Source organism: Callorhinus ursinus, unplaced genomic scaffold, assembly GCF_003265705.2.
Source record: "Callorhinus ursinus isolate GAN/ISIS: 27379988/994484 unplaced genomic scaffold, GSC_fseal_2.0 scaffold1, whole genome shotgun sequence".
Taxonomy (NCBI): Eukaryota; Metazoa; Chordata; class Mammalia; order Carnivora; family Otariidae; genus Callorhinus; species Callorhinus ursinus.
In genome coordinates, this window is record NW_027397063.1 from 60,218,659 (window position 1) to 60,242,366 (window position 23,708).

Below are 23,708 nucleotides of genomic sequence, written 5' to 3' on the forward strand. Positions count from 1 at the left end.
CCCTTTCCTCTGAAGACTGAGGAGGGACAGTGTCAGTAAATTGGAGTTTGAATTGCGGGTACAGCTCCTGGGTCCTTTGAAGTAGCCACTGGAGAAACTCATCGTACCAAGGAAGAGAAGATCCGTGAAACTCAGGAATGTGGCTCTGTTTGAAGTCTGACCAAGGGGAAACTGGGGCACAAAGGGGCCAGAATTGTGAGGGTGGATGATGTGAAATACACACAGCACTTGGAACAGTGCCCAGCACGCATGCAATACGTGGTATAGTTATTACATCATTTGTCATCGGTTAGTCAGCAAAATAGCTACAAACTCCCCCACATCCCATCTAGCGACCCCCATCTTTGGAGACAAAACCAAGGACAGCACATCCTGTGCTGGGAAGGTCTGCAGGTGTGGGTGGTTCCATCAGGGAGGACTCTACTTCCAGAGAAGAGCTGAGACTTCCGGATGTAGGCCAGGCCTCCCCAGCCTGTGGCTGGGTGGACCCTGCGTCCCCTCCTTGCCGCCCACCAGGTGGGCCCCTACCGCTTGTGGGGCCTGGCAGGAGTAAACCAGCCATGCAGGAGCAGAGAGCCAGAGAGCCGGCAGAGGGAGTCTGTGATCCAGGGCGAGAACTGTAGAGGGAGAGGGGTTGATGAAGAGGTAACAGACAAGGGGCACTAAGGAGGAGAGATGGTAAAGAGAGGGCAAGAGAGAAAGCAGGGAAGGAAGCAGGCATGGAACTTTCTGGCTCTCTCCACCAGCCAGCATGGCTTCTTTTTAAAGGCAGTCCCCGACCAGTGCCTACCACCCATTTCCTTGGCTCTGTTTTTTGCAGGCTGGTTCCTCTCTCTCCAAGCACAGGCCAGTGAGCGGGGCCTTCAGACGGCAGCCTGTGAGCTCGCACAGCCCTCTCCCCCCGCGTGGGCTCGGTACACATAGGTGTCCGGTTCCTGGCAGTCAGGGCGCCATGGAGTAGCCCTCATGGCCCTGACGTGGCCTCCTCTGAAAGTATGTGCACGCGTGCACATGCCCCAGTTTGGAAAGCCTCCTCCCCCTTCAGGGCCTGCTGGGAGTATTGGCTTCTTAGCCGAAACTCAGTAAACTGTTCCTTCCCCCATTCCAACTGGCTGCCTGCTGGCCACCTGGTCTTTTCTCCTCCCAGCTGATCTGTCTCCAGCAGGTGCTACTCACAATGCACAGCTGGACTGAGAATAGAACATTCTTCTGGGGGTTGTGGCCTCATCCCATGTCGCTAGAGGTCAGAATCTGTTTCTTTTTCAGTTCTTAGAAGGGAACTGGTCCTCTTAACCTTTGCAGAGAGAGCATCAGGTCAGTGCTCCTCCTTCTCCTGTGAGAAGCAAGGCAGTATCTGTAGGACGTGCAAAGTGCCACATGAGTGCTCAGGCCATGACTGTTGCCCCCGGAAATGGAGGCAGAAGAACCTCGGAATGGTAACACTGAGGAGGGTACTTGGGAGAACCACTAGACCACGGCTCTCAACCCTGGCTGCATAGAATCACCTGGAAGCTTTACCAAATGACAACGCCCAGTCGCCACCTAAAACAACTGGATTCAGAATTTCTGGAGTGGGACCTGAGGGTCAGTGTTTTTTAAATGGTCCTTGGGTGAATCCAAGGTCCAGCCAGGGTTGAGAAGCAGAGCACTACCCAGTTTCCTTTCTTCTAGGGGCACTCTTGGGCACAGGAGAGCGAGGTGACTTCTCAGAAGCCACAGAGAAAGTTGACGGCAAAGCTGGGGTAGAACCAAGGTTCCCACCTCACAGCCCAGAGTTCTCCAGCACACACTTTGCCCACCAGGCTGGCAGGCAGCTCGAGGCTTCTCTCTTGTCTCTCGTTCCTGTCCCTTCTCCAGAGACAGTGGATGGTTGTTTCCTCCTGATATATCTGCGGCATGGCTGATGATAGGGCTGTGTGACCAAGCGGGGGCCCGGCCTTTCCTATGACTTTGCTACCCCCCTCACTGGGCGTGGGCGCTGTGGGACCTCGTCTTTCCTCTCCTAATCTATCCCCTCTCACTTTTTGAGCAGTGAGGCGGGGAGGGCAGCACCTCCCATGGGTTTCAACTCTGGTTACATCTGAAAACCACTCGGAAGAGACTTTTTAAAAGTCTTCTGATACCTCAGACCCCCACCCCAGACCAGTTAATTCAGCACCACCAAGGTCCTGGGGCATTAGTGTTTCTTTGGTTCCTTGGTAATTTTGATGTTCCATGAGTGTTGAGAGTCCCTGCTTTAGGGGGTTGGCCCCCTCTGCTAGGGGATAGTAAAGATGAATTGGAAGGGATTAATCTGCAAGTTATATAAAGAACCCCTACAACACAACAACAAACAAACAATTTGATTTAAAAATGGGCAAGGGACTTGCTAGACATTTCTCCAGAGAAGATATACAAAAGGCCAATAAGCACATGAAAACATGGGCAGCATCGCTAACAATTTAGGAAACTGCAAATCAGTACTACAATGAGATACCGTTTTATAACCATTAGGATAGCTATTATTTAAAAAAAAAAAAACAGCAAATTGGGGCGCCTGGGCGACGTAGGCAGTTGAGCTGCCCACTCTTGGTTTTGGTTCAGGTCATGATCTCGCAGTCCTGGGATCAAGCTCTACGTCGGGCTCAGCCTTCGGCTCGGAGTCTGCTTCAGATTCCCTCCCTCCATCTGCCCCTCCCCCTGCTCTCTCTCTGTCTCTCCAATATATAAATAAATCTTTAAAAATTTTTTAAAAATTGAAGACCACAGAAAAATAGCAGGCATTGGTGAAGACGTGGAGAAATTGGAACCCCTGTGCCCTGCTGTGGGAATGTAAAATGGGGCCCCTGCTGTGGAAAACAGTGTGGGGTTCCTAAAAAACTGAATATAGAGTTACTGTGTGATCCAGAATTCCACTTCTGACTATACACCTGAAAGAATTGAAAGCAGAACTCAGAGAGATTGTTGCACACCCGTGTTCACAGGAGCACCATTCACAACAGTGAAAGGGTAGAAGCAGCCCTAGTGTCCGTCAGCGGCTACAGGGATAAATAAAATGTGCTATATGCATGAGCACGGGATATTATCCAGCCTTAAAAAGGAAGGAAAATCTGACACCTGCTACAACATGGATACGCTTTGGAGACATTATATTAAGTGAAATAAGCCAATCACCAAAGAACAGACACTGTATGGTTCCGCTTACATGAGGTACCTAGAGTCGTCAAATTCATAGAAACAGAAAGTGGAATGATGGTTATGAGCAGCTGAAAGGAGGGGGCGGGGTGCCTGGGTGGCTCAGTTGGTTAAGTGACTGCCTTCGGCTCAGGTCATGATCCTGGAGTCCTGGGATCAAGTCCCGCATCAGGCTCCCTGCTGAGCAGGGAGTCTGCTTCTCCCTCTGACCCTCCTCCCTCTCATGTGCTCTCTCTCTCTCATTCTCTCTCTCTCAAATAAATAAATAAAATCTTAAAAAAAAAAAAAGGAGAGGGGGAATGGGAGTTAGTGTTTAATGGGGACAGAGTTTCAGTTTTGCAAGGTGAAATAAGTTCTGGAGATGGATGGTGATGGTGGTCACACAACAATGGGCGTGTTGTGACTTAAAGCCACTGAACTGTATACTTAAAAATGGTTTAAATGGAAGAAAAAAAAAGCATAGGTCCTGGGTGCCTCTGCCCCAGGCTCCAAAAACCAGTCTAGATGTTTCTCTGTGCAGCTACATAAGACATCTGTGTTCCTTTTCCTTTCCTGCATGGTTTCTTCTCTGGCTTCAGCTGCACGCCTGGAGAAGCTATAAGGAAAGACCTCTTTGCTTAGCAAAATCTAGGCCAGGGAGGTGAATATGAGCCGATGTCCTGGAGGAAAGGGCCAGTGGCCCAGGGTGACTCTGGCCTCTTCACAGGGAGTGCTATCCCATGGGTGTCCTGATGATTTCTCTGTCATCACCCAGCTGGCCTCTGAACCAGCTTGCCAGGCTGAGGAGGGTGTGAAGGTACAGAACAGTGCCAAACACCTGGGCTCTGGAGGCACATAGTACCAACAGCCTGAAGATGCTGAGCGAGTCTGTGGTGCTATATATTAAGTTTGTAGCCAACTCATAAAAACGCTTGATGTTTATTGAGTCTTCCTGTGGACCAGGTTTCTGGGTTAGTGCCTTAATACGAGTAACAACACTATTTTCTCATTTTATAGACAAGGAAAGTGAGTCTTGGAAAGATTAGGTAACTTGCCCCAAGTCACGAGCTTACGTGACTTACGAGGTGGACCTCGATTTGCAGCCAGGTCCATCCATTTCCCAAGGTCTCCCTCTTCATCAGGGTGCTCTGTGGCCTCCCAACTCTGAAGACACTTGAGACAGGCACTCAGGTTCACTGTGCCTCCCTCTGACGAGGCTGCCCTTTATTCAACCAGTAGAGCTGGATGAGCATTTAGAGAGAGGTGGCCAGACTCACCGCTCTCTCTCACTCTCCCTCCCACCCCGGGCCTCGTGTGCTCTCTCCCTAGAGGGATTTTATCCTGTGGGTGCCTTGCCAGCCAGAAAGGTCCCGGTGTGCCCGGCTGGAGCAGAAAACCTCTGATCAGCCCTCCGGACAGTAGGCCGAACCAGGGCCACTTCTGATAGGGGCCGGCCTAACCCTGGAGCTGGTCCAGCCTGTCCAGCAGATTTTCTGCAGGATGGGAACTTCCTGTACTTTCTGCTGCCAGGAACCAAAATGGGCCTTTCCTACCCCCTCTGCTGTCAGATCCAGAGACTAAAAGTTTCCTCCTGCCTGCTGACTGGAGAGTCCGCCAAAAGTCCCTCTCTTAGCTTTCAGTGCGAGTCTGCATTAAGAGCAGCCACGCTCAGATTTTAGTTGACGCCATATGCCTACCCACAGGGATTCACCACGGCAAGCGGGGAAAAATAACTGGAGGATGAATAGATCCCAGACGTTTCCTTTCAGGTACGAAGTAACATGTTGAAACTGTAGCTGCTGGTCTGCACCCCTACTCCGCTTGTGCGTCTGTAACCGAGCAGCTGTGGGGGAACCCCTTTGGAAACCAGAACTCACTTTCTCCTACTACAGAATTATACACGTGAGAGTAGGGTGGGAATGGGTTTCCAGGCTAGCCCATAAAATCGTGTTTAAGAATAACATAGCTGAATACAATATGTTTGCAGTGAAAAATGGCCATGAAGTTGTCCATAAAGAACACCTGAAACCAAAAATCAGTGCATTTGCGTGAGAAATGTAACAGACTTGCATGCTGATACTTCTCAAAGAAAAGTGTGTGTTAAGATAGATGGAGAGGCATTGGTAGAGATTCTAAAAGGAGTTCCTAGTCATTTTTCAGAATTATTAGAAGTTAGAATTAAAATTTCTCTTTTTATAATTGAATAAAAGTGGTCCTTGATTAGATTTCATTTCACTTCAGAACATTGGCTTTTATGGACTCTTGGAATCTTAGAATTGGAAAGCACACTAAAGGTCCTCTGGTTCACTCTCTCCCTAATATAGGGAGCCCCTTCTGAATGTCTCTGACAGTCCAGCCAAGCATTACTTGAGCACTCCCAGGGACTGGGAACTCATTACTTCTAGAAGAAGCCTGCTGCATTTTAGTATAATTCTAATGGTAAGGAATTCCTCTTTGTGCTGAAATCCAGATGCTTCCTGCCCACCCCTCCTCCTGTTCTCCTTTCTCCAGTCCCCCCTAATACTCGAGCTGCATCTCCTGATTTTTATCTAGAACAAAGTAATTTGCATATAAAATGTTAGACACTTCTTTCCTAAGGTACAGTTTTTCTGTACCTTTTCTGTGTACATCTTTTATTAATTCCTTAGAGCAGAACGAAACATTTTGGATTAAATTCAACAATCCTATCTTGTTTAAAGTGATTGTGTGTGTGTGATTTTAGAAGTCCCCTTAGCCATCCTTGGATTTAGGAACTTGCACCTGTCTGGCTTCACCCCTGCACGTCCAGGGCCCCCCAGTCCCTCACGTGCACCTCTGATCTGGTCTCCTTCTCTCTGGGCACAGCTTAGAGGCGACCGATTTCTAGTCGGAGGCTCTCTATGGGCTCGTCTTTCTTCCTGATTATCCCCTACAGTCACTCATATTGCTGCTCGTTCTGAAAGAGCATTTGCGTTACCCTTCATCCCTATCGTCCTGAGTTACCTGTAGGGTCCCCTCCAGCCCCAAAGATGTCTGCTTTTTTTCTCTCCATATCAGCTGAGCATCCTTGGTAACCCAAAGTGAGGAACCTAGGTGTCCTGTGCTTCATCTCTCTCTGCTTGGCATCAGTATCTTCATTTTAAGGTCTAGTTTGTTAGGTTGAACCCCAGGAAATTGGCATTTTGTTAGTCAAAAATGGTTGAATATCAGTAATGTGAGATGGTTCAATTAATGTCTTACAATCATCCGTCTTTTTCTTCGAAGTGTCCTTACACGTCCTTGAGGAAACGAGTGAGGGTTTAATTCTCAGGGAGCCAGGTGGTCTAGGAAGAGGACTGGTGGGGAATGAGTGCAAAGCCCCTCTTTGTCTTAGTTTCCACACCTGTGCAAAGGGAAGCTGATAAAGATGCCTAGATCTCAGAGTTGCCGGAAGGGTCATGGGGGCAGTGTTAAATAAAAATGCTTTTGTTTTTTTAGATTTTTTTTTTTAAGCAATCTCTGCACCCAACATGGGGCTCAAACCTACAACTCTGAGATCAAGAGTCACGTGCTCTACCGACTGAGCCAGCCAGGTGCCCCAGTGAAAATGCTTTTAAACTTAAAGTTAGTCATGTTGTCGTGTACACAGACTGTTTAGAATGAAACAAGAGGCCTGGCTACCACAAGGCTTTGCCACGGATCCTAGCAGCAGGCCATGAGATGAACAATGACAGATGCGGAGGGACCGCAGGTCCTGACGTGAAGACCTGGGTCTGAATCCGGCTTGTATCCGTGGGCAAGATCCTCAAAGTCTATAAAAAGGGGCAACAGTATTTACTTCCCTTGTGTTAGACTTCCCAGCCTAGGACCAGAGGTCAGTTAATGTTAGTCTCCCTACCTGCCCTTTGTTCCAGTCCTGATAGCTCCATAGAGGTGAGTTTAGGGTGTTTCCAGCCTGAATCCTTTCCAGGGCTGTTCACAGAGTCAAGGTTCAGTTGCTAGTTTCATGCATAGGTTCTTTTTTTTTTTTTTTTTTTTAAGATTGTATTTATTTATTTGAGAGAAAAAGAGTGAGCGAGAGAGAGAGAGAGAAAGAGAGAACAAGCCAATGGGCCTGGGGCGGGGGGGAGAGGCAGAGGGAAAAGCAGACTCCTGGCTGAGCAGGGAGCCCTACATGGGGCTCGATCCCAAGACCCTGGGACCACAGCCTGAGCCGAAGGCAGACGCTTAACCAACTGAGCCACCCAGGCGCCCCCCATGCATAAGTTCTGCAAAGGCCCTAGTATTGTCTCTAGTCTGCACCCCGCTTCCCTCAGTTTCTATTCCTGGCTTATCCTGGGCCCTTCCCCCAGGCTACTAACAGCAGGTCTGTCTGGATCTGTGATTTCACACCCCCCCCCAAATAATGGTTTACTCCTCTCTTCTAACTTTCTTTTACCTTCTACCCAGAGGGTTGAGATCCTATCTGATATATTTGAACTGAAAATTCAAAGTTATTCCCTGGCTTGCCCCTCTCAGTGATCTGTTCCCTTTCAGTGATGAACTGTGGTCATTGAAGGAAGCGTTCAGGTCACACTCTTGAGATGGGCTGACCTGTGTGATGGAGGGTGGTTTGAGATGTCAAGGGTTGGGGTTGATGTGGGGATATCATGCCTCAATGGGCTGGGCCAGAAATGGTTCAGTGGTTATTGACCAACAGTCTGGGAGCCCTCACAGGATGGAGTTTCAGGAATATTCCAGGACAACCCCCCATCTCAGGGTCCTTAACCGAATCACATCTGCAGAGTGTCTGCTACCGTGTAAGGTAACATTTCCAGGTGCCCAGGATTAGGATGTGGACAGGTTTGGCGGGGCCATACTCTTCCTAGCACATCCTCCCACTCTCCCGACCAGCCTGCCTGACGGAGCTACTCCCGGGTCAAGCCACGCACATGTTCCCCAGCACCCACACCTTTGGTTCCTGCTGCCTGGGACCCTCCAGACCCTGCAGGTCCTCAGATACCTGGACGGCTGGCTGCCACACGTCCTGCGCATCTCCACTGAGATGTCACCTGGTTAATTCCCACCCTCTCCCATCGCACTGTGTACCCTTTCCCTCTTGTACTCTCCTCAGTGCATTTATCACCACACAGCAACATTTGTTAACATTTATTGTCTGTTCCTCCCACTGCCCCACCCCCTCGGTTCCCCCTACAAGTGCTGGGGTGTTGTTTATTTTGTTCACTACGTTATCCCCAGCATCTAGAACAGTGGCTGGGATATAAGAAGTTCTCAGTAAATATTTATAGGAAGGGAGGAAGGAAGGAAGGAAAGGAAGGAAGGAAGGAAGGGAGGGAGGGAGGGAGGGAGGGAGGAAGGAAGGAAGGAAAGGTGGGAGGGAGACCATGCATCAAGGACTTCTAGGGAGTTTGTGTGTGAAGCACCAGGTTCACTTTGTTCTCCATCTCCTAAAAACTGTAGTGGAAGCTGACTTAAGCTTTAGCAGGAGCTTGAGGTTGGGAACAGGGAATAGTGTTCTGATGTCAGGAGTTTTAACTGAGGAAATCTTTGCATTTCTGTTTCCCGGGAAGTCTTTTCTGGGGACACATGGACTAAGTACCTCACATTTATTTGGGATGGGCAGTGTCTTCCACATTCCTCTTGTTACTGAAATCTTCAATAAACTGACCTGAATTACGTCAAGGCAAAATCCACTTTGCACTTGATATATGGGAAACGTCTGCCTGGCCTGGGGCCCTGTGAGTCTACCAGCTGCTGCAGCTGCCCCTCCCACACGGGAGAGCAGGAGGGAAGGTGGCACTGAGGGTCGGACTCCAAGTGCCATCCCTTGTGGTGGCCGCTTAGTGACGGTAAGCCGCCCTGAATTGGAACTCAAAGCGATAGACTGGCACTTGCTACTGCCCTACTTCAGGAACACTTTGACCTACTTAGAAGTAAGCATTTCTGGAAGTAGATAAAACCTGGAAGGGTTTGTTTTTAGCAACTCCACAGCATCAGTCATCTTTACTTTGATAAAGAGCCTGTCTCTCCGCCCGAGCTCAGGCGGCTGCTCAGCACAAATCTCCAGGAACATGTCCTGGCTGCCCGCAGCTCTACCTCTGTCCCTAGGGGACAGGAATGTTGGCTGTTCTGGGTCCTCAGTGAAATCCCACTCATTTCCTCCGTATGACCTAGACCTCCCCCTCCCTACCTGGGCCTGGTTCAGACCAGAGTGATCAGTGAGACTTTCTTCCTGAAAACAAAGAGGAGGGTTGAGAGGATATGCTGGGGCTTCCTGTTCTTGAGTGTGAGTCAGAGGCAGGCAGACAGGTGTCAGGTGGGCAAGCACGGAGGAACCCTAAATTTACATATCCAGGATGAGCTTAGGGATGCTTTCGTCATTGGAGTCTGTGGCCCCCAGAGGGCCAGCAATGGTGCAGTGGTGAGACCACACTAAAAGAGAAGAGATTACTGTGCAAATGCTGGCAGTCATGCCTTTTTCTGTAGACATTACTATTAAAATGGCACACACTGCCTGGGAATAGTTACCCATGCGGACATTATATAGTTCTGTAAGACCTATTTGGAGTTCAAATCAAATAGAGAAGTAATGCACACTTTGCACCTCCAATCTCTAATCTGAAGAGTTTCCGGTTACTGGTGATGATTATCTCAATTCCTGTTTTTCACATAAAGACAAAACCTCGACCTGTGCCCAGTCGTGGTCTGCCTCCAGTTCCCCGTTTCTGCCAACAACAACAACAAAAAATTGAACCAACTGTTTCTCCCAGAACTCACCTATTTCTTCTTTGTCTTTGCTCAGGGTACATATATTATCCAATTTCTCTTTCCCATATAAATTTCCCAAATCCCCCTATACAGTTGAGCTAAGTGACTTGCAGATAGTAGATGTTCAAAAACCAACCATTTGCTGAATAAACAATCGGTAACCATCTTAGAGTTTTAAGCCACAGTCATAAATGGAAATCAGGATGGGATAATTGGGGAAAAATTATGAACCACCCTGGCATCCACAGTCAGGCAGTGCAGAGGTCAGAAGTCCACACCGGGAAGATGAGGATTAAGGGACCTGCAATTAGCCCCTGGAGAGAATAACAGGCAGCGGAAGAATGAATGAAGGGGCTAGTTGTCAGAGCTTGAGGAATTCAAAACATCCAAGTGCCGGTGTCTCTAAACTCTGCATCAACCATGCAGGAAGTAATCCCAGGGTGTAGGTGACCATGAGCCCCAAGGTCACTGGTTCTTAGCCCTGACTTGATGCTGAAATCTCCCGTAGATCTGAATCTGGATCAGAATCTGGAAGTGGGCGCTAGAAGTGAGAGTCCCTGCTAGAGTAGGAAAAGGCAGTCACAGGACTGGACTGGCCAGGGGGCAGGAGGAAAGCAGGGCCTGTCTCCACATTCACCGGGGGCCATGTCTGCAGCCCAGACGGAGCCTAGACAGGCATGGTCTGTAGAAGGTGTGCGCTCTACTTGACCTGAGGTGGGACAACGTCTCTGGGCTGAGCTCACACTAAAGTGAAGTGATTTTGAAAAACTCTGTGCCTGTAAATCTGAAGAGAAGAAGCCTAAAGGACAAAATTGGACATATGTCTGTCGGTGGAGAGGGCATATGCCTGAGGTCACCGTCCAGTGTTACTGAAGCCTGTGGCTGATATGGAGGAGAGGGCAGTCCCTTTAGTTCCTGGTCCCAGGCCCCGCATTATGGTATACCAGGCCCAGGAGGTCTGCAGGCTGAGACCAGTGGGAATTCTTTGGGGTTCACTGTGGTGCGGAATGCAGATGAGACATAAAGTGGACACACAAGTGGATAGAAAGCCTAATTTGTGCAAAATGGACTTTGGAGGAGGCCTCACTAAGACAAAGTCTGCCAAGTAAGAATGAGGCTCAGCCATCTGTTTGGAAACTAAGAACACTCTAAAGGTATATGCTATAGCTCAGGGATTCTTAGCCTGAACTTTGGGAATGGATGGGTAGGTGTTCGAAACCCTGAAATTAGACATTCAGTTGCCTTATGCAAAAAGGAGTTTATCTGGGTGTGTGTAGTCCAGGGTGCAGTAAGCCTTTGGGGAAAAAAAGCGTATCTAGTTATTCAGATAATATCATCAGACCTCTCCCCCAACTTGTCTGTTTTTCTGTCTCTCTTTGTCTCTCATCTCTGTCTCTGGCTCTGGCTCTCTTATCTCTTTCCTCCATGTTGACTTTATTCTCAGGCAGCTTCTTCCTATGTGCTTATGGCCAGATGGTCTCCAGCTGCTTCAGGCTGACTTAGAAATTCCACCAACATAGAAATCTTGTGGGAAGAGATTGCTGCCATCCCAGGACTTCTTGCTAAGCTCTCATGGTTTATGCTTCTTGGCTAAAATTGGGTCATGTGTGAAATTTGAATCAGTCCCTGTGACTGACTGACTGGCTGGCTGAGCCCAGGTCATGGACCCATCCTTGGAGTGGAGGGTGGACAGGGAAGGATGTCAGGAATACCCAAAAACATGGTCTGAGAATGGAGGAGAGCTGCTTGCTCAAAGAAAAACCAAGATACTATTACAAAAAGAAGGGGCATAGATTGCAAACACATGGGGAAAATTCTCTACATTAGTGGTTCTCAAAGTGTGGCCCCTGTACCAACATCAGCATTCCCAGGTAACCGGTAACCTATAGGAATGCAAATCCTCAGGCCCCACCCCAGTCCTACTGAATCAGAAACTCTGGATGGAAATAGAGCCCAATAATCTGTGCTTTAATTCACCCTCCAGGTAATTCTGATACACACTCAAGTCTGCAAACCATGACATTACACTACTGGTTCCCGAATTATGCTACATGGTACAAATACCTGGGGAATTTTTAAAACTACTGAAGTCGAGATGCACCCAGAGTGAATTAATCTGAATCTCCAGGGGATTGGAGGAGGAAGACCTAGGCATCAATTCTTAAACTTAGTTCCACTCTGGAATCACCTGTGGAGCCTTAGGAACAACAACAGCAACAAATCTAATGCCTAGAATTATTTTATCTTAATTCCAGTAAAATTAACATAGTGTTATATTAGTTTCAGGTGTACAGTATAGCCGTTCAACAATTCTGTGCATTCCTTAGTGTGCATCATGAGTGTACTCTCTAATCCCCATCACCTATTTCACCCATGCCCCCATCTCCCCTCTGGTAGAATGAAATCATATGATACTTGTCTTTCTCTGAATGACTTATTTCACTTAACATAATACCATCTAGGTCAGTCCAGGTTGTTGCAAATGGCATAATATCATTCTTTTTATGGCTGGGTAATATTCCGTTGTCTCTTTCTCTCTCTCTCTCTCTCTCTCTCTCTCTCTCATATATATATATATATATGCCACATCTTTATCCATTCATCTCTTGATGGACACTTGGGCTGCTTCCATAATTTGGCCATTGGAAATAATGCTGCAGTAAACTTCGGGATGCATATATCTTCTTGAATTAGTGTTTTTGTATTCTTTGGGTAGATACCCATTAGTGGAATTACTGGTTCATATCATAATTCTATTTCTAATTTTTTGAGGAAACTCCATATGGTTTTCCACAGTGGCTGCACCAGTTTGTATTTCCACCAACAGTGCACAAGGGTTCCTTTTTCTCCACATCCTTGCCAACACCTGTTGTTTCTTGTGTTTTTTATTCTAGCCATTCTCACAAGTGTGAGGTGATATCTCATTGTAGTTTCGATTTGCTTTTCCCTGATAATGAGTGATGTTGAGCATCTTTTCACATGTCTGTTGGCCATCTGTATGTCTTCTTTGGAGAAATTTCTGTTCATGTCTTCTGCCCATTTTTTAATTGGATTATTTGTGGGGTTTTTTGGTGTCCCCTTAATCCTCAAGAACATAAGTTCTTTATGTATTTTGGATACTGACCCCTTATCAGCTATATCATTTGCAAATATCTTCTCCCATTTAGTAGGTTGTCTTTGTTTTTTGACTATTTCCTTTGCTGTGCAGAAGCTTTTTATTTTGATGTATTCCCAATATATATTTGCTTTGATTTCCTTTGTCTCAGGAGACATATCTAGAAAAATATAGCTACAGCCAATGTCAAAGAAATTACTGCCTGTGTTCTCATCTAGGATTTGCTTGGTTTCAGGTCTTACATTTAGGTCTTTGAGTTTATTTTCATGTATGGTGTAAAACAAGTGGTTCGGTTTTATTCTTTTGCATGTAGCTGTCCAATTTTCCCAGCATCATTGTTGAAGAGACCTTTTCCCATTGCATATTCTTGCCTATTTTGTTGAAGATTTATTGACCATATAATCATGGGTTTATTTCTGGGCTTCTGTTCTGTTCCATTGATCTATGTGTCTATATTTGTGCCAGTACCATATTGTTTTGATCACTACAGCTGTGTAGTATATCTTGAAATCTGGGTTTATGATACCTCCAACTTTGTTCTTCTTTTTCAAGGTTGCTTTGGCTATTCATGGTCTTTTGTAGTTCCATACAAATTTTAGGATTATTAGTTCTAGTTCTGTGGAAAATGCTGCTGGTATTTTGACAGGGGTTACATTAAATCTGTGGGTTGCTTTGGATAGTATGGACATTTTAAAAAATATTTGTTCTCACGGCCTTCGGCTCAGGTCATGATCCTGGAGTCCCGGAATCAAGTCCCACATCGGGCTCCCTGCTCAGCAGGGAGTCTGCTTCTCCCTCTGACCCTCTTCTCTCTCGTGCTCTCTATCTCTCATTCTCTCTCAAATAAATAAATAAAATCTTTTAAAAAAATATTTGTTCTCCCAATCCATGAGCATGGAATATCTTTCCATTTGTTTGTGTTATCTTCAGTTTCTTTTATCAGTGTTTTATAGTTTTCAGAGTACAGATCTTTTACCTCGTTGGCTAAGTTTATTCCTTGATATTTTATTATTTTTGGAACGATTGTTAATGGGACTATTTTCTTAATTCTCTTTCAGCTACTTCATTATTAGTAGAAATGCAACAGATTTCTGTATATTGATTTTGTATGCTGAAACCTTACGAAATTTCATTTATCAGTTCTAATCGTTTCTTGGTGGGGTCTTTAGGGTTTTCTACATATAGTATCCTGTCATCCACAAATAGTGAAAGTTTTTCTTCTTCTTTACCAATTTGGATGCCTTTTATTTCTTTTTGTTCTCTGATTGCTATGGCCAGAACTTTCCAGTACTATGTTGAATAAAAATGATGAGAGTGGACATCCGTGTCTTGTTCCTGATCTTAGAGGGAAAGCTCTCAGATTTTCTACCACTGAATATGATATTAGCTGTGAGTTTTTCATACATGAATGCCTAGATTTTTTTAAAGCTTCTCTTATGATTCTATAAGCACCAGTGTTCAATAACCATTGCCCTACCCTACCCTTTAGATTGTCCTGAGGATATTACCATAAAACACCTAGATACAGGTTAGAAGAATCAGGCATCTATTTTCTTAAATCCCTCAACTCAAAACCTGGTCACATATCTGATGTTGATTCCCTTTTCTTTCACATTCATGATGCGTCTGTCTTAGCAGCTAGCTCCCCAAGGGCTGGGGGATTGTTTTTTTTTTTTTTACCAATGTAGACCTAGTACCTAGAACAGAACCTGGCACATAGTAGGCATTCAATAAGTATTTGCTGAATATAGAATAAGTCTGCAACTGGTCAATGTCCCAGTGGTGTTCAAGACTTCCTTGTTGGATTGTAGATGTCACTGGTCTCATTCTGGAAGGCACATGAGGATGGCAATGGGACTCTGAGTTATTGGTGCCCAACCCTGAGTGCATCTCCAGGATGGCCAAAATGTGTTGACCCTCTCAACTTAAGATGGGTAGGTGGTCCTAATGGTTTTATGCCTTTGAGAGGAGGATGGATTCTCAAGTTATAAGGACCTGTGGACACATGCCTGATGGATTCTTTTCAGAGAGACTAAGACTACTTTAGGGTCTACTCATACCCTGATTTCTGAAGTAAGGGCTAGGTCTTCCACAAACATCTAACTCAAGCTAGTTTCTGCAAGCTGATGTCATCAGCCTCTTGCAAAGGATTATGACAGAAAAGTGATCAGTGTTACCTGAACACAAAGGCCCAGACGGAAGACTTAAGTGAAAAAGTAAGTGGTTACCAAGCAATTTTGAAACATCTTTCAACTTCTGTCAGAATGACCCAAAACTATCCAGAGTGGTGGACTAGGTGGCTAGACCAAATATAGACTCCTGTATCATAGCCCCCATGCAGGGGATCGCAAGCAAATAAAGCTCACTTTTAGAAGGGCTGAGGTCCTAGCCAATTTTCTGCTCTGGGCTGGCAAGGACAACAAAATGGCTTTTGTCTTTGGTGATATGGAAGAGAGAACTAGACAACAGTATGTATAGGTTGCCACAGGTCAGAACTGGAACCCAGGATAACTATAATCCTGAATTCATTCAGGCCTACAGGATGAGACTGACCATAGTCAGGATGATCAGTAAATCAGAAATCTGGAGTGCAGGCCGCATGAGCAATTTGAACTTTTATTTCTCTATTTTGTGTGTGGAGCACCAGGGGCACATTTCCTACTCAACAATGAGATTCTCATATAATCCTTGCCAGGAGAGGCTATCAGGGAAATGGCAGTGGCAGGACTAGAAGTGGGATTTTGATTCTGGGTTCTACTGTTCCTCTGGGGGGGATGTTTTTAGAATTTCTCTTTAGACTTAAACCATCAAAGCCTCATCATGGTTCATTCATTCAGTTTCCTCAGTTACAAAAGAGGAGCCTACCTTTTAAGGGTTTTGTGTGCGTGTCTGTGTGTGTGTGTGTGTGTGTATGCATAAATGAGTCAATGTATAGAAAGCAATTAGGAAACTGCTTGGCACAAATAAATGCTCAATACATGTTAGCTAGTGTTATTCATTAAGTTGTGCTGCTGTTATCTCCTGAGTATCTACTGTGTTCCAACCATGTGGCAGGTGCTGCAACACCTAGATCTAAACATGGTTCAAATTGAGAAAGGAAACCCCAAAGCGTGGTAACTCCTAAAAGGCTTGGCCCCTGGCTGTCTTTATTGTAGGTGGGAATTGGTTATCTGAGTGATCAACTTCTGTTTTTTTTTTTTTAATCCTCTCACAAACTTCCCTTTTTTCTGATCAATGGGCCTTCTCTACTTTATGTGTGTGGTATGGTTCCAGAAACCCTTTTTTTCCCAAATTGGAGCACAAAAAAATGGGAGAGATGACCTATGAGTGATAAATACAGTGGTTCATAGGAAGGTCCAGTGGATGTGATGCAGGTGGGCTTCATGGTGCGAGTGAGGGATGTGAGTGTGTCCTTGAAATATGAAAAATAGTTTTAAAAGAAAAGCTTAGGGATATAAGGAAAGGAATGATAGACCCACGGAGTGTGGTTGGGGAGCTGGTAAATGAAGTCTTCCTCCACCATAAGTAAGATGTTTGGAGTTTCTCTGTAGGCATTCACCCAACTGGAACTACTAAATGTCTCTCTAACAGGTACTTACATGCATATGTCTTTTAAACTTCTATTAGCAATCCTGTTTTAACAATCCAATTGTTAACATAACAATCCTTTCTCCTTCTTTTATTTATTTACTTTTTCAATGAGGAATTTGACGATCAAAAAAGTGAAGTGACTTGCCTGAGGTCAGTTAGTAGGCAGCAAAACAGCTTTGAATTTTGGTCTTATGATTTCAAATCCAGAGTGCTTTTGCACACCATCATTATAGGCCAGGAGCCTATAAAAAAACTCAGGCGCTATTATCATTATTAGCATTAAGTAGTAAAAGGAGGGAAAGAAAAGAGTTAAGTGAAGGTGTTTTCAATGCAGAGGAAGCGGTCCATGTTCCAAGACTGGGGGGTGGGGGGGGGCATCTGTTACAGAGAAAAAGCATTATTGAGTCTTGAACCTTCTAAATCTGCTCCTCTCCCACCTCTTTGGCCTCCTCTGGTGGTGTGTTTGCTAAGCCAACGCTGAGGAGGGGAAGCTGCACACAAGGACAAGCACCTGTTGTGTGCCGGAGGCTGTGCGTACCCCAAACCCGGCCCCCGGCGCTCCCCCTGCGTCCACATCCCGGCCGCTGGCGGGGACTCCGGCCCACAGCTGGACTTTGGAACTCCGCCCCCTGAGGCCCTCCCTCCCCGCCGGCACCCCGCCCCTCTTCCCCAAAGTGGCTCGGGCTCCCAGAAAGAGCGGCGGCCGCGCGGCGGGGACTGGACGGCGGGCCGGCCGGGAGGAGGGAGGGGACTGGCTCGCGGCCGCGGCGCTGAAGTTTCCTGCCCGCCGCGCTCCCACCGGCTGTTGGCGGCCCGGGCCATGCCGGAGCTCCGGGGCCAGGCGGCAGCATGAAGGGCGGCGACCGGGCTTACACCCGAGGTCCCTCTTTGGGGTGGCTCTTCGCGAAGTGCTGCTGTTGCCTCCCGTGCAGAGGTGAGTGGCTGTGCGCGTTCGCGACTTCTTCTAGCAACGCCTGGGCCGGCGGGGTACGAGGGAGGGGTGGGGGCGGTTGGGGGATGGGGTGGGAGAGCGGCCGAGGGGGGTCGCTGGGCCCCGCGTTCGCGTCAGTGTCCCTAGCAGAAAGCGGGCTCGCTCGCGGGGAGCTTCTGACTTGGATGCTGAGCTGCAGTTTGGCATCTCAGTTACATACTTGTCAGCGACTTTGGATGTCAGGACGCCAGCCTGCGGAGGGGGATGGGGGGATGTGCAGGGGGGCCGCCGCCCCCCTCCCCGCAGCTTTGTGTCCCTGTAGTGGCCGACTCGCACTACCCTGCTCTCATTTACATATGGATCTCAGCTGAGGGATTAAGGAGTGACTCTTAGCTATAGGAATGTGTTTGACACATGTCTCTACACTAGGAACTATTTTTGCCAAGTGACAATCTTCTTCGGGGACTGGAGCGGGTTTTTCTCTGCCTGGGCTTTTTGCAGGCTAGCTGGGTTTGCAGCTCTGGGCGGGAGCTTGGCTCATTAATTAACCAAGAACTCTTTATGTACCCAATTAGGGCTGTATTTAATTATTCTCCTAATTTTAATGTTATTGAGATTGCAGGAAGCAACTAATTTCCCCAAAATCAGCCTGCAAAACAAGATGGTGAGAACGGCCACAGAGAGAAGGTTATTAATTGTGGAACCTCTCCTGAAAAAGAAATGGGGCCCTTCCTAGGCAGAGTGCCCATATGTTCCTAAAGCGTTCCTATGGCTTTAACATTTGAGCTTGGAGGGTGGGGGAGGAGAGGTTTTGTTTCTGTGTGGTTAGAAGTGAGAACGTAGCCTCTCACTTGACATTCACCCTTTTTAAATCTTACCTCTTGGACCACCCCCTTGACAATGCCCTAGTCTCCGTCCTCTTCCTCATCTACCAAGGTCCCGATGGAGCTTCCTCTCCGAGTTCCTGACAAATAACCTTACCCAAGTACCCTTCATCATCATCATCTACACCACACGCAGAGCAGAGCCCTGACGCATTCTTCATCCTGAGCTGATAGAAGGCTACAACAACTAATGAAACTTGAAGGACCTTTTCTCAAGTCATTACAGTTCATAATGCCAGCATTAGTCTTTCGATCTCTGTGTTTAATTAGAACAGCCTGCAACTTTGTGGTAGCCGGCTCCAAAAGCCAGAATTCGGATGGAGAAGGAATCGTAGAGGGCCAGGGACCCTCACCAGAATTCAGCCTAGTTCAGCAACATTGAAAACCAAAGGCTGGGAATTGGAAGGAAGGGGACATAAAAGGGAGAGGAAGCAGGAAATGGCCAAAGGGAATCTGAGTGGGTGGGATTACTCTGAGGGCTGAAGGGTTTCCGAGCACGATTTCTTGGGAGCCCATTTCCTGTCAAAAGGCAGAATTCGGGGTCTTGGGCAGAGCTTTTTCTAAAGCCCCTGCAGCGGCCTGCTTGAATCCAGATGTGTGGCAGCCCCAATTTGCCTGCAGAGGAATTCTCCTGGGGTCTCTCAACCCTTGGCTTTGTGTATGGCCCCGGCTGCCCCTCCCGCTCCGGGGGCCCAGGAGGTGGGGGGTGAGGGGGAGCTGCCTCCAGCCTGCAGGACTAGGAAAGTGGTGGCTGCAGGCTCTGTGGCTTGCAGAGGGGTTGTGGGAGGAAAGGGGGTGTTGCAGAAGCTGGAGCCAGAGCAGGAGACCAATGACCCTCAGCTGAAGATTGAGGGAAGCAAAAGACCCAAGCAATGAAAGCTACTTTAAAGGGGAAGGAGAGGTGGGTGCCTAGTCACCTTCTCCTGCTTTCCTCCATACTCTTTCCCAGATCTGAGATGTGAAGATGGCAACCTGGGGCTCAAATCTGAGGAGGATGGCGGGCAGTGAGTTAGCCACCCTTTAAAGAACTCTTGGCCTCAGCTGGGCAGGGCGATCACGATCGTGTATGAGGTATGGGGCACCACCCCGAGGCTCTCTAGGTCTGCTCTAACAGAAAAGAGAGATCCAAGTCTCCACCCAGACTGGAGGCATCAATTCTTTTCGGAAGCAGATTGCAAAGATAAGGTCTTGCACTGAGTTTGAGCACCTTGCCCAGAGCCCCAGAAACGTGCCTCTTGCCACCCGGAGAAGGGCTCAGGAAGTCTGAGAGGCTGGCTGGCATGGAGGGCAGCACCGCCTGGGACTGCCGGCCTCTTTTCAGTTGAACCAGTTACTCTGGTTGTACAGACCTAATATAGTTGAGAGGCAGCTGGCTATTTGGCCCCTCTCTCTCTCTCCTCCTGAGAGAACGTCGCTCTCCTACTGCTCCAGGAGCTGCACTCTGAAGCTAGTGGGTCAGAACCCACCACTATGGTTCCCAAGTCAAGGGAACCTTTCCCAACTGGCTTCCGGTCACTCAGAATTCCAAGGACAGAGGAAAATCTAAGAAAAGTCCTTCTGGAGTCTGAGGAAAACAGGACGTGGAATGTTCTGGCTCTTTCTGACCAACCCAAAGCTAAGTGAGGCATCCTGGACTTTCTCTGGTGAATCCTAAGTGGTTGTGATTGTTAGCACGAGGTTAAGAGTCAAGGTTTTAGTGATGTACCTGCGTGGTCTTTAAATATCATATTTGAGGAAAACGTGGGTGAGATTAGCTGAGCCTGTCTTTTGATTTGGAGAAGTGAGGAAAGCAACTATCTTATCGTCTCTCGGTTTTTGGTTCTATTGAGTATGAGGACGTTCAAGGGGTTTGGTGCAAGGTGATCTTTCTTCCCTCCCCCGAAATTGGGGTTGAAGGGCAGGAAAAGTGAAAACCAGGGGTAGATGGAAATACAGACGAGGTGAAAAGGAAGAAAGACAGCAAATACATTTATAACTGCCTTTTTGGAAGTGAGAAAGGGCCAAACGTGAGCTAATAGCATGTGTGCGGCTGAAGGCTGATTAATCATTGATGTCACACTTTGTGGGAAGTTTCAGGATTGCTCTGGCTACTTAGACTTTCCTTTAAGGCTGAAGAAGTGGGTCAGCTCTGGATTCTTCAGTTATCTTAAATTTTTAAAAAGCACCTTGTTTCAGAGACCAAAAGGAGTTGAAATCACCAGGAGGTTGCTAAGTTATGTATTACAGACTGGAATTCGTGACTTCTAAGATCATGGAGCCCAGACATTTTTCTGACCTTGCTAGGTAGAAGCCAGTGTTAGAGCTTTTAATTTTCTAGGACTCACTTGTAATTAACTCCGGGTATGTGGACCAAAATCCCTTCTTGGAAACCCTTCCTGATCACTGTCCTCCTCTGCTTCTCCACAGTGTGCACAGGGTTTACTTATATTTGTTTATTACTGTATCACTGTCCCTGCATCTCAAGCCTATATGCCCTGTGTGTCCCCATTTGCGCTGCAAGTGCCCGGTTCAGGCGTCTGAGTCTCTCAGAGGTAAAGAGAGGAAGGAGCGGTGACTTAACCGGACTGAATCAGCGGAGAGGGGAGGTGCTGGGATCACATTCCCATGGCTTTGTCACCACAAGGGCAGTTGGGTTCCAGCCTGACTCTGACTTCCTGGGGCCTGGGTAAGGGCCATGGGGCTTCACAGGGCATCCCAAGTCATCTTCATTCTGCAAGCTCTCTTTTCCCCCTACCTTATCCCAGAATCACTACGCAGGGACCTCATGACTTGATGTGAATGTCTCTTCTTTGGCCTATAAATGAATACAGCTTATTTTATAAACTGAATTTAATGTGTGAAAGCATGACATCAAGTTCCTTTAGAAAGGTGCTGGTAAGTAACCTCACAGAGAAGCCCTTGTGACATTTACGATTAGTGACTTAATTCACCGCTCAAGGCACAAAATCCTTGGGACCTTAATGCACATACTCTTTTATTTCTTCATCTTCCGGGACCTGCCTGTATCAGAAGGAAAATGGAATCACCCATTTAGCATGTATGTTTTTCCAGTGTATCTCTTGGTTTTTCTGCCTCCTGGGGAGATACCCTAACATGGGGAGAATTACCACATACACTTGACTGTCCCCAACCCAAATCCTGTTTCCTTTCCCCTATCTGATTCTCTGACTAGGGAGTAGCAAGAAGGATATCAGTTATTACCTGGATAACAGTACTGACTGCCAGTTGTATGTCCCTTGTAGAAGTAGGAGTGTATGGGTTTGGTGGGATGAGGTGGAAATTGGAAACGGAAGCCGAATATCCCTCCTCTGGTACGGCTGTCGGTCCCACAATCACCAATAATGCTGTAGGCATCACGCCCATGGTTCCACGTGCTACAGGTTCTTAAGTCCTAACGTGGGATGAAAAGGTAAAAATTCAGACTCCGTATTTTTATGCAAAATGATTTTAAGTTAAGAAATAAAAGTGAACATTGGGGATTCACTTCCAAGCCCCCTATTATAGTCATACCTTACACTGGAGAGGTGTTATTGATATTCTCCTTCTTCGTGACAGTTCCCCCTGAGAATCTTGATGCTGGTCTCTTCTGCCCTGAAGATATTCCTCATCCTTCGAAGTGCTGCTCCTCTTTAAGTGAGGGAGTGGCCGCATGGCCTGCCCTCTCGTTCAGACCAAACCCAGACTTTTCCTGAAGGAGGGCCCTAGAAAAAGCATGCATCTGAAACCCAAGAGAGGGCTTCTTGAACAGAAGGGGCTAAATCATGGAAAGTTAGAGATCATTTAACAGATCTTCTTCTATAGAGGAGGAAACTGAGATAGAGCCACTTAGTAGCAGGTCAGAACTAGAGCCCTTTTCCTGTGCTCTTTTCTCAATGCCATTATTGTCTTCATGAGCATGTGGTTTCTCCTACTATGGGCACAGACGAGGTCGATCCAACTGAGAAGGGTAGAGGCGATCCCCAGACTTGAATTTAGGTGTTTGACTGTCGATTATCTGTAGCTTGGGGGGGGGGGGGGGGGGGGGGGGGGGGGAGACTGCATTGCCTGGAGCCATTTGGAACTGGACCTACCTGGTCTGCTTTGAAGTGCTCTTCTGTCCCAAGACCTTGGAAGGTGAAGACTATCACATCTCTGTCTGTCCCAGAGCAGCTTGTGCACGTGTTCTTAATAAATGTCTGTTCACATTTTCCCCTTGGGCTCAAGTGAACTCAGAAGGTCCCTCCCCCTCCCACTTTTCTTTTTTTCTTATCCCTTTTCTTGAAATGTACCCTTTCAGGTGGAAATGAACCAATGAAATGCATTCCTATCATTTTATCTTTGAACGTGGTCACTGGCTTTTACGTAACACACAGTGTTTTAATTCGTTTGACAAATGTTTATGTGCTGACTGCCTGCCAGCCCCGCATTAGGTCCTGGGGGATGGGAATTGTAATGGTGCTGCTCCCGCTTGGCTGTTGTGAAGATTAGTTAAGATGATATATGTAAAGGGCTTAGCAGAGCACCAGGCATATAAGGTCCTTTAAAAAAAAAAGGTAGCTACTAATGGTAATAGTAACTGTAATACTAGATACAGACTGTATCCTCAGGGAACTCCCACCTAAATATCTGGGGGTCCTCTGGGTGGTAATACTGTAAATCTACATTCCTACACAATTTAATGGTCTTGGTTCAAACCATTGTCAACTGCGCCTCAATTCTGTGGCATCGTCACTGGGTGGGGGGGGAGAAAGTTTGTGATCTAGAAGTATGATAGGGATTTCCTTCTTTTTATTAAACCAATTTTAAAAAGAAACACATAACACTCCTAGTATTACAATCTGTGTGTGTTGCATGAAAGGGCATTCCAAAAAAGATACTGGCAAGAATCCTAAGCATCCCTGAGTTATTCTTCTCTGGGGGAAAACACAAGGTACAAGAATTGAAGCATAACTGCACCAGTATTAAGGTTCAGATCCTGAGAACCTACCTTTTATAAAAACACACCAGTTCTTCTTGGCTGCCCTTTGATTTTGGCTAACGATCTAATGATACACATTTTTCTATTCACTTCAGCCAACATTTATTGCATATTCATCATATGCAAAGCTTTGCTGGTCTTCTTTGGGCTGTTTTTGTCTAGATAAAAATCACCACCTGCTGCCCACAGCAGCCTCCAAGGTTCTGAGGTTTGGCCAGTATCTTGGTATTCCTTGTAGATAGGGAACATGGGCAGCTTGGCTCCCCATCGGGTGTGTTCAGTGACTAATGGAGGATATCGTTCCTGATTGACCAGCAGCCTTCTGTGTTAAAGCTCCTGGAAGGAGGGGAG

The 23,708-nt window shown here is 46.9% G+C and overlaps 1 protein-coding gene across 23 annotated transcripts in view; it reads left to right on the forward strand.

Moving 5' to 3' along the window:
- The window catches only part of KALRN (kalirin RhoGEF kinase), a 647,217-nt gene that overhangs the window by 511,677 nt on the left and 111,832 nt on the right, over window positions 1-23,708 (forward strand). For 7 of the 23 annotated variants that reach the window (XM_025875469.2, XM_025875477.2, XM_025875482.2 and 4 more), the window contains exon 1: window positions 17,268-17,519. The exons of the other annotated variants lie outside the window; for them this stretch is intronic. In XM_025875469.2, coding sequence (XP_025731254.1) covers window positions 17,435-17,519 — 85 coding nt within the window. In that variant the 5' untranslated portion in view covers window positions 17,268-17,434. Of the gene's footprint in view, window positions 1-17,267; window positions 17,520-23,708 lie in introns of those variants that run through there. 23 annotated transcript variants of the gene reach the window in all.